Raw genomic sequence first — 17,462 nt, forward strand, 5'->3', positions numbered from 1 at the left:
TCATCTATCATCTTCCTGACCCCTCTCATCATTCTGGCTTCCATTGCATCCAATTGTTCTTGCATTTTTTCCATTGAAAAAGCCCTTGTTCGGGGCTGCTTGGCTTCAGACATTTAAAAAAAAAACCAAAAATTTTAATCTCACAAATCTCACATCTAGCTATCAGATTCAAGAGATTTGGGCTTACTTTTTATAATAAGCTTTATTTCATTTTCCTCGGAGCTTCCTAGGCCAATATATGAATTTTTAAAACTTTTAAACCCTTCCAAAAATAACGAAATTTTTGACCTCACCAATTTTCAATTTGACTATCAGGTTCAATAGATTAGGACTTGCCCTTTATGTCAAGCCCAATTTTGCCATCCTCTGAGCCCCCAAAGTCCAGATATTTATTTTTAAAGTCTTTAAATTTTCCAAAATGGCAGCCGCGACTTTTTATTATTTCTTATAATTTATTTTTCCTTTTAAAAAATTCCGAGGAGCCCACAAATAATATGACCAATAGTACTTATCTTCTTACCCTCTTTTCAGTTGATTCCAACAATTTTTAATGTCCCAAATTCTTTTAAAAAACATGTTTTTAATTTAGCCTCCCAGCAATGGCCGCCGATGTTTCTCAATGGTATATATTCCTAGAGTAGGTTTTCTTTCTACTGCTTCCTGGTTTTGTTGCCACCAACTCACAAGGAGATCTCATGATACTTGACGTACTTCCTGTCTTGTTCAGATGTGCTGCAGGTCTGTTCCAGTGTGATGATGTTGCTTTTACTTCCAAACCGCAAGTAGACAAAACAATAAATTCCTTCTTTTTAGCAGTTTTAACACTGTCCTTTATATTTATAAAATCCAAATTTCGCCTCTTCCTTCCCTCTTCTTCCAAGCTGTCTATACTTTCTTTTCCCATCTTTTAATTTTATCCCTTTAAGCTATAAATAGCTCCAAATGAAAAAAAAATAATCTTCTATACCTTTTCTTCCAAATATCCAAGTTTCCACTGGTCTTTCAAAGCTTTAGATGTTTAGCAATGTCCAAGAAGGTTAGGATCCTGATGAGTTTATGTCAAATAAATGACTCTGGGCACTTCTGCAGTTGATGTCTATGCAACTTCCGCTGAGACCCCTCAAAGCCTCAAAGAAGTCCCCTCCGGGGCTCCCATTAAGCCAAGGTAAATCTCCTCGAAGTTTTCCATGCATGTCTTGGACTTTTCTCTAACTGAGAAAAGTAGGCAGTAGGCATTAATTTGCCTTCCACTACCCTGAACAGAAGTTCCAGCCTACTCCCGTTATGAGAGACAGCTCAGCTCGGCATTTTCCTCCCCTGGAAGTCCTCCCTATGGGTCCATACCTTTTCAAGTGCTTCCATATGGTGACACTGCACTGCCATTGGGGGATCACCTGTCAGTGGCTACAAGGGATAAGATTTTGAAGGGAGAATATTTTGAAGTCTTCAGCCTCCTCTTTAGAGAATTGGAAAAGAATGATAAGGAGAATCTAGATGGCAAGGAGAAGGAAAAGCTAAAGCGGAGGAAGGTAGATAGGACCTGGGCCAATTGGCTGCCAGGCTTCTTGATCTATGCAGGGGTTATAGCAAAGGTGCAGCCATTTTGGGCAGCTGCGCTTTTTCAGTATTGCGACATAGTGTACTGCACATACACTGATTTTGTCGGTGCTTGGTTGCAATATGATTTTGTCGTAGGCTTGGTTGCAATATGATGAGGACTTCAGGATGCGGGCAGCAGTCAACCCAGGGCTGCCTTTGTCAAGCATTGTATACCCATTCTATATTAAAGAAGCCAGATCTTAGAATTGTTACTTTTATATTATAGAATTCAGATTGTAGAGTTGTTACTAACCCAAAGTTAAAATTGTGCGCACATCAAAGTAGCAGCCCCCACCTTTCTTCGTTCACTTTTACTAACAGATGCAGGAATGTCCTCTTTGAAGATAAGACCTCCTGGGACTTGTTCCCAGGCCCAGCCAGGCCTGAACCCAGGATGTGCTAGTCACAATATAGATAAGGAACCCAGCGTGTGAATTTCACACGTGAATGTAGAATTGTTTATAGAACCTTTGATGTGCCATTTTAAAGCATGTATTCTAGTGCTACAAAGTATCAGTTCCAATCTTCAGCTCGAATGAGCCACATGGATTATCAAGAAACCTAACTTTGTTTCAAAATCCAAGAACTGGTTATTTTGAAATCTCATGCTTGACAGCCTTGGGACCAGATTAATCAGCAGCTCTGGCTGCTGTTGATGTCCCTGGCAAAGCCTAATTCAGGTGATAGGGTGGATAGCGGACACTTGGTGCATAGACAACAGATTGGTGCAGGTGCCCACAGTACGACGGGCCAGTCGGTTCAACCCCAGCTGTTATGTTGGGAATTTAAATCCAAGGGCGTGTGTTCCAGAAAGGCATGTAAATTTAAGCATGAGTGCCCGCTATGCAGTGGGTCACACGCCTTTTCAGCCTGCAGCAAGTCTAAACCCAAGGTGGGTTCTAAACGCTCCGGGGGAGGGGGTAGCCAGCAGTCACCTGGAAAAGGGACCCAGTCCCATACGTCTGAAGGTACTTAGGCAGTTGCTGGGCAATTATCCTCTGGTGGCCAATAGGGCCTATTTATTGGAAAGCTTTTCCTTTGGATTCCAGATTCCATACCAGGGACCTACAGTACCTTGTTTGGCCTCTAACCTCCATTCAGTAGTAGGAATGGAGCATGTGATAAGAGTAAAAATAGCCAAGGAGTGTGCGGAGGGGAGGTTCCTAGGCCCCTTTGAGGCTTCGTCAGTACCTACTTTATGGGTATCCCCCTTGGGGATGGTGCCTAAGAAAGTGCCAGGGGAATACCGTTTGATACACCACTTGTCCTACCCCAGGGGCGGATCAGTGAACGATTCCATTCTGGAAGTTCTCTGTTCGGTAAGGTACACCTCATTTGACCAAGCGGTCAAAGTGGTTCGGGGTTGTGGTGTGGGGACTGAAATGGCAAAATGCAACATTAAGTCAGCCTTTTGCCTTTTGCCGGTACATCCGGAGGACATTTATCTGCTGGGCTTTAATTTTGAAGGAAAGTATTACATGAACAGGGCCTTACCCATGGGTTGCTCAGTGTCCTGTGCCGCTTTTGAGCAGTTTAATTCCTTTATGGAATGGGCACTTTGGGCCAAGTCTAAGCTAAGCGATACGGTTCACTATATGGATGATTACATTTTCGTTGGCCCTGTGGGGTCTGGGAGGGGAGGGAGGGGGAAGAGGAGCCCTAGCAGCCAATCCAAAGCATGCATTTGCAAAATGCATTGCAAATGCATGCTTTGCAGGGCTGTTGTGTAGCTGATCCCCCAGCCATCAGCAACATTGTTGTTCTTTTGATCTTTTGCTTACTTGGGTATCCAAGTAAGCACTGTTGTCTGGCCAATCACAGAGCAGTTCTGTTTTTTGAAACTGCTCTCTGTAGGGCCAGTGAACCTTTTTAAGGAGTCTGCCTGGCTGGACTCCTCCATTGCTGCTGTGTTGGTGTGTGTTGGTGTGAGAGAGAGATTGTGCTGTGCTGGCCCTTGGCCTCAATTGCTGCTGCTCTCTCTCAGCCTTACCAGACTCGCCTGGAGTAGAGAAGACGTCTAAGGTAAGACAGTCTTGGGATTCTTGTTTTTATTTTAGTTGGTAAAAGGACTTTTTAAGACTCAGAGTCTCTTTACTTATCCAGGTTTGGGTGGTGGGTAGCTTATTTGCAGTTAGGGTTAGGGGGTTCTGCTGGGGGAGGGGGCCTGGGGTGGGGTTTTTTCTGCCAATTTGCCCATATCTTACTTTAGTGAGAGGACTTTTTAAAGTGCAGTGTCCTTTTACTTTTCCTGATTTGGGTGGCTTGGATTTCTTGGGGTTAGGGTGAAGGGGGTTTTTTTGGGGGGGAGGGGTTGGTAAAGTTCCTGTATTGTTAAAAGTTAAGTTTTTTACTGTTTTAAAAGGAATCTGTGTTTGATTTGTTGCTGCTGTGTTGTGCTGCTGTTGTTCCTTTTCTCTTCTGGTTCTGGTTCTTGTGGAGGGGGGCTGTTTGGCCTAATTTTCATTGTTAAAAAGGGTCACTTTTTTAACAGTTGTTTCTCAGTGGTCTGTTTGGATCTGTTGTTGTTGTTTGGATCTGTCCACCGCTTCTCTTGTTTGAGAGTTGTGTTGTTTGGGGCAGGGTTGGAGAGCTGGCATCTGAAGATTGTGTGTTCTGTGGCAGGGAAGCTGGCACCTGGGTGAGAGACCCAGAGCTAGCATGCTTGTTGTGCTTGGCCAGCTCTCCCCACATTCTTTGGGGCAGGGCTGGAGAGGTGGCATCTGTAGATTGTGTGTTCTGTGGCAGGGAAGCTGGCACCTGGGTGAGAGACCCAGAGCCAGCATGCTTGTTGTGCTTGGCCAGCTCTCCTCGCGTTCTTTGGGGCAGGGCTGGAGAGCTGGCATCTGGGTTTGCTGCAGCCAGGTCTGCTCTGTGGAGTGTGTTTTGTGTGGAGCAGATTGTGTTTTGTGTGGCAGGGTTCATAGAGTAGATAGATGTGTATAGTGCATTTGGGTCCTATAGAGATTCTCTGGTGTGAAGTTAGGTTTGGCTTTGGGTGCCCCAGGAATTGGACCCCCTGCCCCAATCTTTTTGGGACTTGGGGGGTTTGTAGGGGAGAGTCCCCTGCAGGTCCCCTGCAAATTTGGGGGTTCTCCCTCAAACCCCCTCCCCTCCAGGCGGCTTCAAATATACCCTATTTGCCATTGATTTCAATGGTTCATAGGGCCGAATATTTGGAAATAGACGTGCATCTACCATATATGCGGCTATTCCGACTATGGAATTCAGAAATATACAGGATTCCATATTTTTTTCCTTCATATATTTCTGAATCCATGTACTACCCATTTTTTTTTTTTTTGCACATCCCTACTCAGGAACCAAGGCAAGTAGCAACAATAACATCACACACAATAAAATGTTCTATACATGTTTGTTTATAACCCCTGGGATGTTCCCATTGACGATACAATCATTCTTGACACAGTCAAGGATTATGTTACCATAAATTATGCTATGAGTTTTATATCTGATCATCAGATTTTATCAAAAAGAATGTTTGAGTCATTGTAATCCTAAGTAGAATCACGCCATTCCAAGTCTACTGAAGACAACTGCCTTGTGAGGGTTAAACAAAACATGATGGAAAATCAATGAATAAATCTGCAGTGTTTTTTATTGCACTTGCAGCCATGGGGCTCTTGGTTTTAATTACAGCCACAATGCAGGAGGACTAACTCTTACCTTTGTGCCCTTCTCCTAATTTTCAGTGTTACCCTGGAGATAATGTTGCCCATTGGTAGAAAAACATGGCATGAGGAAAATAATTAAAACTTACTTTTCCTGGTGCCAAAGCCCAAATTTGAATAGAGGACTTCTACAACTTGTAATGAAAAAAAAAAAGATTATTGGTCTTCTTGCCAGCTCCAGGTTGGAAAATTCTTGGACATTTGGAGATGGAGAGGAGCTTTTTCTAAATATTTCCCCAAAACTCAACTGCATGAAGACTTTGCCACCATACATGGATAAAACTGGCCATCAGAGATTTGCAGTAGCAACAGTGCCCAGTATAGCAATTATTATTTTACTAGTTTATCCCTGATTTTAAAAGTTACACACTATCTTTCCATTATGTAAATGGCCAAGTATGTAAACAAATAACACTTCACAAAACATGCAGATGGAAATTTACAGTTTAAATGAACAAAATATACTCATGTAACTAATTCTACAATACATTTAATACTATACACAAATTGGCATAGTTACACATGTCCCTTTGCAACCCAAGATGGGCAAGGAGGCACATATAGATGTTAAATAACATAGGAGAGAGGATCAGCTCACACCAAAGGGTAATATGGTGAAACTCTCTCACCAAGTGCCACCCTTTGACCCCAATCTTGAAGAAAAGAGACAAACCATTGTAGGGTCTTCCCTCATATCCCCACGTTGCAAGGTGGTGGGTCATAAGATCATAATCAACCACATCAAATGCTGTCAGATCAAGTAATAGTAGCAGAGCTGACCCACCTTGATCCAGGTGTCTCTGGAGGTCATCCATTAGGGTAACCAGAGCCATCTCCATTCCATACCCAGGGTGGAAGCTGGACTAAGATGGGTCCAGGATGGAGGAGCCATCCAGGAAGGCCTGTTTGGTATAGTGGTTAAGGGTGTGGACTCTTATCTGGGAGAACAGGTTTGATTCCCCACTCCTCCACTTGCAGCTGCTGGAATGGCCTTGGGTTAGCCATAGCTATCACAGGAGTTGTCCTTGAAAGGGCAGCTGTTGTGACAGCCCCACCCACCTCACAGGGTGTCTGTTGTGGGGGGAGAAGGTATAGGAGATTGTAAGCTGCTCTGCTCTCTCATGGATTGATGTGGTGAGAGGGCTTATGCGGTTCAATGTGGCTGTGGGCTATGCCATGCAGGTCTACCCAAGATGGACAGGCCACAGCTGAGATCCCAGACAAAATGTGATCCACTGGAGAAGGAAATGGCAATCCACTCCAGTATCCTTGCCAAGAAAACCCAATGGACAGTAACAAAAGACTAAAATATATGGCACTGGAAGATGAGCCCCTTAGGTCGGAAGCTACCCAACGTTACTGGGAAAGAGCAGAGGGCTAGTACAAGTAACCACAGAAAGAATGAAGCGGCTGTACCAAAGCTGAAAGGATGCTCAGCTGTGGGTGCGTCTGGTGGTGAAAGAACAGTCCAATGCTGCAAAGAACAATACTGCATTGGAACGTGGAATGTAAGATCTATAAATCAAGGTAAGCTGTATGTGGTCAAACAAGAGATGGCAAGATGGAACATTGACATATTGGGAATCAGTGAACTAAAATGGACAGGAATGGGTGAATTTAACTCAGCGGATCATTACATCTATTACTGTGGGCAAGAATCCTATAGAAGAAATGGTGTGGCCTTTATAGTTAACAAGAGAGTGAGAAAGGCAGTAATGGGATACAATTTCAAAAATGACAGAATGATCTCAGTCCGTATCCAAGGCAAAGCATTCAATATCACAGTAATCCAAGTCTATGCCCCAACCACAGATGCAGAAGAGACTGAAGTGGTCTACAACACCTTCTAGAACTAACACCAAAAAAAGATGTCCTCCTCATCATACGGGACCGGAATGCCAAAGTAGGAAGTCAAAAGGTAACCGGAACAACTGACAAGTTTGGCCTTGGAGAACAAAATGAAGCTGGGCAAAGGCTAATAGAGTTTTGTCAAGAGAACAAACTGGTCATAGCAAACACCCTCTTCCAATAACCTAAAAGGCGACTCTACACATGGACATCACCTGATGGGCAACACAGAAATCAGATTGATTATATACTCTGCAGTCAAAGATTGAAAAGCTCCTTACAGTCAGCAAAAACAAGACCTTGAGCTGACTGCGGCTCAGATCATGAGCTACTCATTGCAAACTTCAAGCTTAAACTGAAGAAAACTGGGGAAACCATTAGGCCATTCAGGCTTGACCTTGATCACATTCCTTATGAATATACAGTGGAGGTGAAGAATAGGTTTAAGGAACTAGAGTTGATAGAGTGCCTGAAGAACTATGGACGGAGGTTCGTGACATTGTACAGAAGGCAGCAATCAGCACCATCCCAAAGAAAAGAAATGCAATAAAGCAAAGTGGCTGTCTGATGAGGCTTTACAAATAGCTGAGGAAAGAAGGAAAGTGAAAGGCAAAGGTGAAAAGGAAAGATTCACCCAACTGAATGCAGATTTCCAAAGAACAGCAAGGAGAGATAAGGAGGCTTTCCTGAAGGAACAATGCAAAACAATAGAGGAAAATAATAGAATGGGAAGGACAAGATATCTCTTCAAGAAAATTGGAGAAATCAAGGGAATGTTTCGTGCAAAGATGGCCATAATAAAGGACAAAAACGGTAGGGACCTAACAGAAGCAGAAGAGATCAGGAAGAGGTGTCAAGAATACACAGAAGAATTATACAAGAAGGATCTCAATGTCCTTGACAACCATGACGGTGAAATCACTGACCTTGAGCCAGACATTCTGGAGTGTAAAGTCAAATGGGCCTTAGAAAGCATTACTAACAACAAAATTAGCTATCCCAGTTGAGCTATTCAAAGTCCTAAAATGATGATGCTGTTAAAGTGATGCACACATTATGTCAGCAAATTTGGAAAACACAACAGTGGCCACAGGATTGGAAAAGGTCAGTTTATATCCCAATCCCAAAGAAGGGTAATGCCAAGGAATGTTCAAACTATTGCACCATTGCACTCATTTCACATGCCAGCAAGGTCATTTTAAAGATCCTACAAGCTAGGCTTCAGCAGTATGTCGATCGGGAACTACCAGAAGTTCCAGCTGGGTTTTGGAGAGGTAGAGGAACTAGAGATCAAATTGCCAACATTCACTGGATTATGGAGAAAGCATGGAAGTATTAGAAAACGTCTATTTCTGCTTCATTGACTACACTAAAGCCTTTGATTGTGTGGATCACAGCAAACTGTGGCAAGGCCTTAAGAAGATGAGAGTACCAGCCCACCTCACATGTCTCCTGAGAAACCTGTATAAGGGTCAAGAAGCAACTGTCAAAACAGCATATGGAGCAACTGGTTGGTTTAGAATAGGAAAGGGGGTTTGACAAGGATGTATATTGTCACCCTGCTTATTTAATTTATATGCAGAATACATCATGCGGAATGCTGGCCTGGATGAAGCAGAAGCCGGGATTAAAATTGCCGGGAAAAACATAAACAACCTCAGATATGCAGATGACACCACTCTAATGACAGAAAGTGAGGAAAACCTAAAGAACCTCTTGTTGAGGGTGAAAGAGGAGAGCACAAAAGTAGGCTTGAAACTCAACATCAAAAAAACTAAGATCATGGCATCCGGTCCCATCACACCTTGGCAAATAGAAGGGGAAGACATGGAAGTAGTGACAGACTTCACATTTCTGAGATCCAAGATCACTGCAGATGGTGACTGTAGCCATGAAATTAAAAGACGTTTGCTCCTTGGGAGGACAGCTATGGTGAACCTAGGCAGTATAATAAAAAGTAGAGACATCACTCTGCCGTATATGGACAAAAGTCTGTATAGTCAAAGTGATGGTATTTCCAGTAGTAATGTATGGCTGTGAGAATTGGGCCATATGGAAGGCTGAGCGCAGAAGAATAGATGCTTTCAAGCTGTGGTGCTGGAGAAGAATCTTGAGAGTTCCTTGGACTGCAAGAAGATCAAATCAGTCAGTCCTAAGGGAAATCAACCCTGACTGTTCCCTGGAAAGTCAGATGCTGAAGCTGAAGATCAAATACTTTGGCCACCAAATGAGAAGGGAGCACTCACTGGAGAAGATCCTGATGCTGGGAAAGACAGAAGGCAAAAGAAAAAGGGGACGGCAAAAGATGTGATGGCTGGACAATGTTACTAATGTAACTAACACGAATTTGAGCAGACTTCGGAGGATGGTAGAAGACAGGAGGTCCTGGCGTGACTTTGTCCATGGGGTCGCAAAGAGTTGGACTTGACTGTGCGACTTAACAACAACAACAAAGTCGCTCTGAGACTTTGATTCAGAGAGAAGGGCGGGGTATAAATCTGCAGTCTTCTTTTCTTCTTCTGTTCTGCTACTGCTCTCTCAGCTACCTTACTCAGGAACAGGAAGTTCAACAATGGGCTGTAGTTGGCTGGATCCTCCCTGCCTTTCTTAGCACTTGTGTAGGTTTATGGTGTGTATTTTATCCTCTACTTAATAAAAACTCTCTCAGTTGAACAACTACCTGGTTGTTTCTGAGAGTTCTCAAAAGAAACAAATCCCAGTATACATAGATGGATATTCCAGTTACCCACCTCTTGCTCCATCTCCAAGCTAATTCACCCAAACTAAAGTGGAGACCAGCCTCAGATTTAGCAGGAGCTCACAGAAGCACAGCTGCTGAATCTTTCAGAGGGTTCCCCCTCTTCCTCCACACCTACCTTGTCCTTTGACTAGTAAGTGCAACTGCACAATAATCCCTGGATTAGGAGAGCATGCAGCCAGCCACCAGGGGCTTTGCCACACCCCAGCAGCCCTCATTAACCCCCTATGCCACCCTTTCTCCGCTTCTTATGTGATTTTGGGCGGCAAGTGGCTTGCTGGCCTTTTGACTGGGGTGGTGGTGGTCTAGGAGAGCCCCAGGCGAGAGAGGCCTGTTTGGGCTGACTGGATCTCTAGCCAGCCCAAGCAGGCCTCGCTCGCCTGGGGACCTCCTTTCTTGCATCAGGTTGCTTTTGGCTGGGGGTGGTGGAATATGCTCATGAGTTATGCTAATGAGCTCTACCACCTATTTTTCTATAAAAAGATCCCTGGTGAAGACTGTCTATTTGGGGTAACAGAGCAAGCTATTTTTTTAAAAAAATCTCATGCTTTACCTAATAGGTGTGTATTTTAATTTTCCAGTTTTATGTGGGCCTGTGAGCTTGTGTTTTATAAATGGCTGTTTTAAATTTTGTAGTGGTTAGAGTATAGGACAAGGATCTAAGAGACACAAGGTCAAATTCCCATTCTTCCATGGAAATTTGCTGGGTGACCATGTATCATCCACTCTTTCATCCTAACATACCTCGCAGGGTTATTGTTGTAATGATAATACTAAGGAGAAGATAATAATATTATGTTTCTTTGGAACCCCAATAGGAAAACAAATGCGCTATAAACATCTAAAAATATGGATATGCTGTAAACGCCATCAGCAGTGTGGAAGCAGCAGCAAAATGGCTCATTTCTGCAAGCCTTATTAACACCCAGAGTCCATCATAACATGGAATAGAATATGGAACAAGCTCCTTGTGAGGTATTTCTTAACAAGATGATTTCTCCCTGTACTGGCACAGCAGCTCAGACAGTCTTCTAGGGGCCTCTGCATCAGAGCAAGATAACAAACTATCCATACCATAGACTGAAAATGCTATCTGAACCATGTGATCCTATGCTCTGTGAACATTTTCTACACTTTTCCAGACAGAATTTGCAATCTGTGGTACAGCATCACAATGATAGCTTATCTGCAGTGCTGACAAGTGAACCAGAAATTCTGAGCTGTTTGCAGTTACTGTTCAGTTTATAAAACAGTTTGTAGACAGAAGACTGATTTTTAGGGCTTTTTAGTCCTGCTGCTTCATTCTGAATCATTCACACTTGTATGGACACATATGTATTGAGCAGAATTTAAAACACAGCAAGAACACCATCAATCAAAGACATTCATTTGAAGATGTACAAATGTATTAAAGTCATTCACCTCTGAGAATAATGTATAAAACCTCAGAAATATTAAGGATAGCTAGAACATGATCAGTAAACGCTAATTCCCCAGTTCTTGAGCAATTAAATAAAATAAAGATTTTTTTTTGTATGCCTGCTATTTATTATGCTTAGGTCTTGCTTGTTCAGCAGAAACTCAGAACCTCTTCTTGAATGCACACAATCAAAAATGTATGAAGGGGGGGGGGGAGAATCTACTTTTTTGGAACGTTAATATAAAGTATTACAAAACAACTTTTTTCTAAACTACTACTACTGAATATTTAGGCTGTAATTCATAGGTAAACTGAGGTTAGACTTGGTGACAAAATTCTATTCTCCCTAAGAAGAGCAATGCACATTTTCCTTTAAAGTGTTGTTATAGTACCATTGCACAATGGTAGTTCCCTACTCTGTTCAGTCAAAAGCGGCCAGACTAGATGTTACATTTTTAAAAGAGTGAGTCTAAGTTCCCAGACTGTACTTACCATACCATACCAAACCTTTAATGGCATAACAGTTGCAAATAAAAATACACAGAATATAAAAATTTAAACATTGGAGATAAAATCAAAATGAAACCAAGCTTACAGATGCATTCAAACATGGTCAAATTTAAATTTAAGAATGTCAGCCAAAAATTTTGCCACAGCCTCGCTAATCTCCCCCTCAGTATTGTTCAATAAATAATAACAGGGTGGCAGAATAGACAAATCTGGGGAGAAAGAAAGCTTGCAAAATAAATCTTTACGGAGATTATGATAAAAGGAATAATCAAGCAATATATGCTGAACTGAGTCGGGAACATTCGCTCCACAGGAACAGAGTCTGTTGCCTAAAGGGACTCGATGATATCTCCCTTGTAAAACTTTGGAGGGAAACACATTTAGTCTAGCTAACAAAAATGCCCTGTGATGACTTGGAATGGTTAAATCTGATAGATAATGCGGCATTTTGCCACAGAAAGCATAAAGACCTAAGGAAGTTGGGGAGCAAATATAAGGGTCTGTTGGCTGTAGTTTCATTTCTTCCAACTCCCACAGTCTCAATTTAATACATCTGAAGATATATGACTCATCAGAAGTAAAAAAATCATCAATCTCTATCCCCAACTGGTTAAGTTTGACATAAGCACTGCTGTCCAGGATGAAATATATGGGTCTCTTTTCATACAATCAAGAAGGCTGTTAGGATCTGTTCTAAAGTGAATTTTGAGCCAGAATTTAAACACTGGAATCCAGGCTTTTGTCTCCACCAAAGACTGACCCACTTCAGAGCAGAGAGCAAAGTAGGACACACATTTTGGCATACCAAGAATCTGTCTAAAGAATGAGGCATGAATGCCCTCCACTTTCCTCATAAATGCTGAGATCCATATAGGGATACCACAGAGAATTTGGGTTAGCGTTTTAGCTTTGAACACCTTAATTGCTGCGGAACTAATTGGTTGCCCCTTGCAAAGAAAAACTTTAATTTGAGCAGCCGAACATTTAGCCAAGTTGACGGTGTTGTTACGATGTGAAACCCAGCTCAACTTGTGATTAAAAGTGATCCCCAAGTATTTAAAAAATTTTGTTTGCTCAATTGTTGAGTCGCCAGTAAACCATTTCTGTGGGCACCAGCAATTTGAAAAGACAACTACTTTAGATTTGGCATAATTGATAGAGAGTGAATTACAATTACAGTAGTCATAGAAGACATTCAAATACCTTTGCAGGCCCACACTTGTGCAAGAGAGGATGGTAGTATCATCGGCATAAAGTAATAAGGGGACCGCTTGGCTTGCTAGTTTAGGCGGATGACCATTAATAGGGTTCAAAAATTGTACCAGGTCAGTTAAAAATAAATTAAAAAGATGTGGGGCCAGCATGCAACCTTGTTTAACCCCCTTTAACACTGGGATTTTGCTAGTCAAGTCCCCACTAGAGGAATATTTTACTTGGCAAAAAGTATTAGAATGAAGTTTCCTCAAGAGAAACAGCAGACGAGGGTCCATTCCCAGGTAACCTAGCTTAGTTGGGCTCTATCTATTGAATCAAACGCGCCCTTCGATGATGGCAGCATATAATTTTTTTGTCCCGGTATGCATATATTTTTCAGCAAGGAAGGCCAGAGTGCAGCAATGGTCCATTGCAGATTTGCCTTTGAAGAGTGCAGGAATGGTCCATTGCAGATTTGCCTTTGAAGAAGCCAATTTGTTCAGGACCTTTGATGTTGCCTAGGCTCATCCAGTCAATTAATCTAAATGTTTGGCATACAATTTGCCCACTATAGATAATAAACTAATGGGGTGGAAATTTTCTGGTAACTCCACCCCCCCCCCTTTTTTTTGTATATTGGGATAATTATAGAATCAAGCCAAGAGTCTGGGACGGAGCCATGCAGATCAATGAAAGAGAATAATTTTGCAAGGGGCAAGAGCCACCAATTGGCAAACTTTGTGAATACCTCAGCGGGAAGGCCATCAGGGCCTGGTGCTTTACCCGCTTTTAAATCCTTCATTAAATCACTGATTTCCTCTCGAGTTACTGGAGGCCAGATCGGCATTTCAATAACTGTGGGGTTTGCTAAGATAGGAGGGGATACACATGGAGCAGCAAAAATGTTAGAGAAGTAATCAACCCATGTTTGCACAGAAATATTTGGGTCAGTAACAGAATTGTTTTTTAGATTACCCAAAATGATTCTCCAGAAAGCCTTATTATCATTAGATTTTATCGAGTGGTAAAGTTGTTCCCATTTATTTTCAAAGAAAACTTTCTTTTTGGATGTAATAAGCTCCAGGTAGGCTGTTTTACAAGCAATATAAGCCTTAATTTTTGTTGGGCCTTTGGAGTGACAGGTCTCTTTAAATTGTGCTCTCAATTCTTGTTTCCAAGCTATACAATCTGTATCGAACCAGCTAGAGAAACTAGTCCTAGACAAGATCACAGGTTTAGCTTTAGCTAGATGGCCAACTGTGCAGACTCGAAGGAAGGCAGACACTTGTTTTTTTGCTCCTAAAAACACTAAGTTGTTTTCAATCTTCTAACTTTTATCTTGCCTTGATAGAAGGAATTGTTTTTAAATAGTTTTATCTTATCACTTTCCTGTTAACTTTTAGTGCAGCTGTTTTGTCTTTCCCAGACTGTACTTTCTCTCTCCACAGCCACACAGTAGGTACACGGACTGTTGGTTTAAAAAATAAAGGGTAATACAGCTGGACTGGGAATTGCTGTGTTGGGAAAGAATGGGCTGTTGCCTTCCACTCTGCATAATTTTTCCAACTAAAAATGGTACTGGGGGTGTTATCCCTCATTTTAGATGTTCCACATACACAGAATCCTAGACCTTACACTTCAGTGTGGGAAACACCCCAGACTCAGCTAAGTAGGTTTAGCCATGTAAACTGCTTTATAATCTACCTGTGTTTGCACAGAGAGGGGTTTTTTTTAAGTCAAAGATGATGGTTGATTAAAAAGACAGAGGCCAGATGAGCTGTGTGTGCTTCTCACCCTGCATTTATTTGAATCCAAGGTAAAAAGAGATCTTGTGTATAGTTCCTAACCTTCAGGTGTGATTTGGAGTTCTCCTGGAATTACATTCCCCTGGAGGAAATGGCAGCTCAGTAAGGTGAACTCTGAGGCATCACATCTCCACTGAATTCCCTTTCCCCCCCAAACTTCACCCTTCCAAGGCACTACTCCCAAATCTTCAGTAATTTCCCAGCTCTAATCTCATGAGCATCTACATAGCCCGAGACAATTCATTTCCCATCCTCTAAGAAAAGTAATAAAATGGTACTATTGTGGCAGGATCTTGTAATCGTTCCACATACAATGCATTTCACAAATGCAGTGCATAGAACAAATTACAATAATCTAGCATGATGGAACTCTGGTAACAACAGTGTCTTTGGGAAAGCTAGTTTCACTTGCTGATTGGGAAAACAACCACCAAAATTGGTCTCTGTTCCTTAAATCTTCCATATAAATTTAAAATAAATAAATAAAATTGATAGTATGAATTCCTGTCATTCACAATGAAACAGCATGGCATGAACAACTGCAAAATCTTGGGCTCACTTACGTCAGCACTCTAACCCATACAGGGCAAGTGTTTTCAAGCAACAAAAGTGTTATCAAGAGGCACCATTCATAACATTTCCTGGTACACTAACAATAAATTATTCTCTGCTTTTTCTATATAGCTATGTAAAGATGACAATCATGCTGCAGAATTACACAGTGGATATTATATATGCAACCTCATCAAACACTAGTACAAGAAAATTTAGTGCATGAAAGAAATATACTGCAATGAATTTCTATTTTAGCATATACCTAGGGCATCTACCTGCTATATTTTTTCACGTGAAATTATTGTTAATTTTTTGTAATAATATTCCAATTAATATAACATATATTACTGCAAAGAATAAGTGTTGGCCTAATATATTGTTTTTCTCAGATGTATCCATTCCAGATTCTTTAAGTACATTATACTAAATCCTTTCTCTTCTGTTATACTTGGCATATTCATTCCACTTAATTACTTGGTATCCATCCTGTAACTCCATTTCATTATTCTTCACAACCAGCAATCCACTTTGCTTATGAGTTTCTTAAAAGCCCATAGCTTTAGTTTTAAAAAATATCACCACCCCATTCTTTGTTGAGTATAGTCCTTGTCTGAATATATCCCAAGCAACCTCCAGGTATGAACCAGATAATGAGCTCCATTTACCCTTTATTAGAGAAAGTTTGGCCATGAAGTTAAAAGAAAAATGAACTGTGATCTATGTGAGTAAGAAAGAAACCAAAGATTGCCTTGGAATCCAATCAAAAACAATTTTCTTACCATGGCAGGAACCATCCACTTCTTCATACCCGACACTACAGATGCATCGTCCTAGAGGCACAAGCCAGTCCCCATCTGCTCCACAATATAATTTTGGAGTGTCTCGCTCTTCAGCACTCTTCACACAGGAGCCTCGTACTTCCACTAAAGAGGAAGAATCAACCCTTGGAATAGTATCAGGAAACATAGCCAAGTTCCGTACAGTGAAAGGACACTTTTTGTAGTAAACACGGACAGAGACCAAAGCAATGCACGCACCAATGTCTTGAAAAGCAAGAAAAAATCCTTTCCTGTTTATTGGTCCCACCTCACGAACTTCTGTGTTCAGTTTAAGGATGCGGTCACCCAAATCCATCTGAGTAAAACTTTCATCAGCTGCAATAGTATCAATTTTACTGTATTGATTTGGTTTGAATTTAATTCCATGGGATTCATCTGATTCCAGGTAGTAGAGATTAAATGTTTCTTTGCATGTCCCCAGTACCCATGGAATGCTGTTGCAGTCCCTCAGTGTAAACTTCATTTCCACATAAATTTTCTGGGCTGCATCACGGGAGATCCAATTTGTACGGAGCCAGTTGTTTTGGTTTGCTTCCATAACATTACATACCTGGTAAGTGTGAATGGGGCGATTATATTCATCCATTTCTGTTATGGCATCCCACTGAAAAGAAAATGCATTTCATGAAAAAAAATACATATCAAGGGACAAAGAATAATGAAATTCATTAGAATTTGTTGTTGATGTGGAAGGCCAAATTTGAAACTTACCAAAATAATAAAAATAATAACAAGGCCTCAGCAACCCAGCGGATTAGGCTATTAACATTCTAATGATTGTTACTATTTGAAGGAAACCTGGTATTGGAAGAACTCTCCTCCAGCTACTTCTGAGCTAGATTTGATATTTTATATTAATATTCAGTTCTTTCTACAACAATTATACACAGACCTTAACATACACTGATAATCCTACAATATATTTTTTTCTGGAAGTTGGAGACAGTTGTCATCATCATCCTTATTAATATGGTTAATAGGTATTTATATTTATTTTATTTTTTATTTTTATTCTGCCCTTTCATGAACAGGCTCAGGGTGGGTTACAAGCATTACTTATAAAAAAATAAAAACATCTTAAAATTATGATGGTGTACAGGTTATTTCATGCACTATCCCTGGTGTCCTAGTGTTGATTTGATCACTTTCCAACAGGCTGTCAACTCAGCCCTTGGGAGACTGTGGATTCAAAATTTGTAATTATAACAAATAATGGTCGATGGTGGTAGGTAATGGCAGGAGGGA

At 41.3% G+C, this 17,462-nt stretch overlaps 1 protein-coding gene across 5 annotated transcripts in view; it reads right to left on the minus strand.

The window, feature by feature from the left end:
* The window catches only part of EPHA6 (EPH receptor A6), a 778,455-nt gene that overhangs the window by 558,449 nt on the left and 202,544 nt on the right, over positions 1 to 17,462 (minus strand). For all 5 annotated transcript variants that reach the window (XM_060234505.1, XM_060234502.1, XM_060234503.1 and 2 more), the window contains exon 3: positions 16,158 to 16,821. In XM_060234505.1, the coding sequence (XP_060090488.1) occupies positions 16,158 to 16,821 (664 nt within the window). The remainder of the gene's footprint in view (positions 1 to 16,157; positions 16,822 to 17,462) is intronic.

Source organism: Heteronotia binoei, chromosome 3 (assembly GCF_032191835.1).
Source record: "Heteronotia binoei isolate CCM8104 ecotype False Entrance Well chromosome 3, APGP_CSIRO_Hbin_v1, whole genome shotgun sequence".
NCBI classification, from domain to species: domain Eukaryota; kingdom Metazoa; phylum Chordata; class Lepidosauria; order Squamata; family Gekkonidae; genus Heteronotia; species Heteronotia binoei.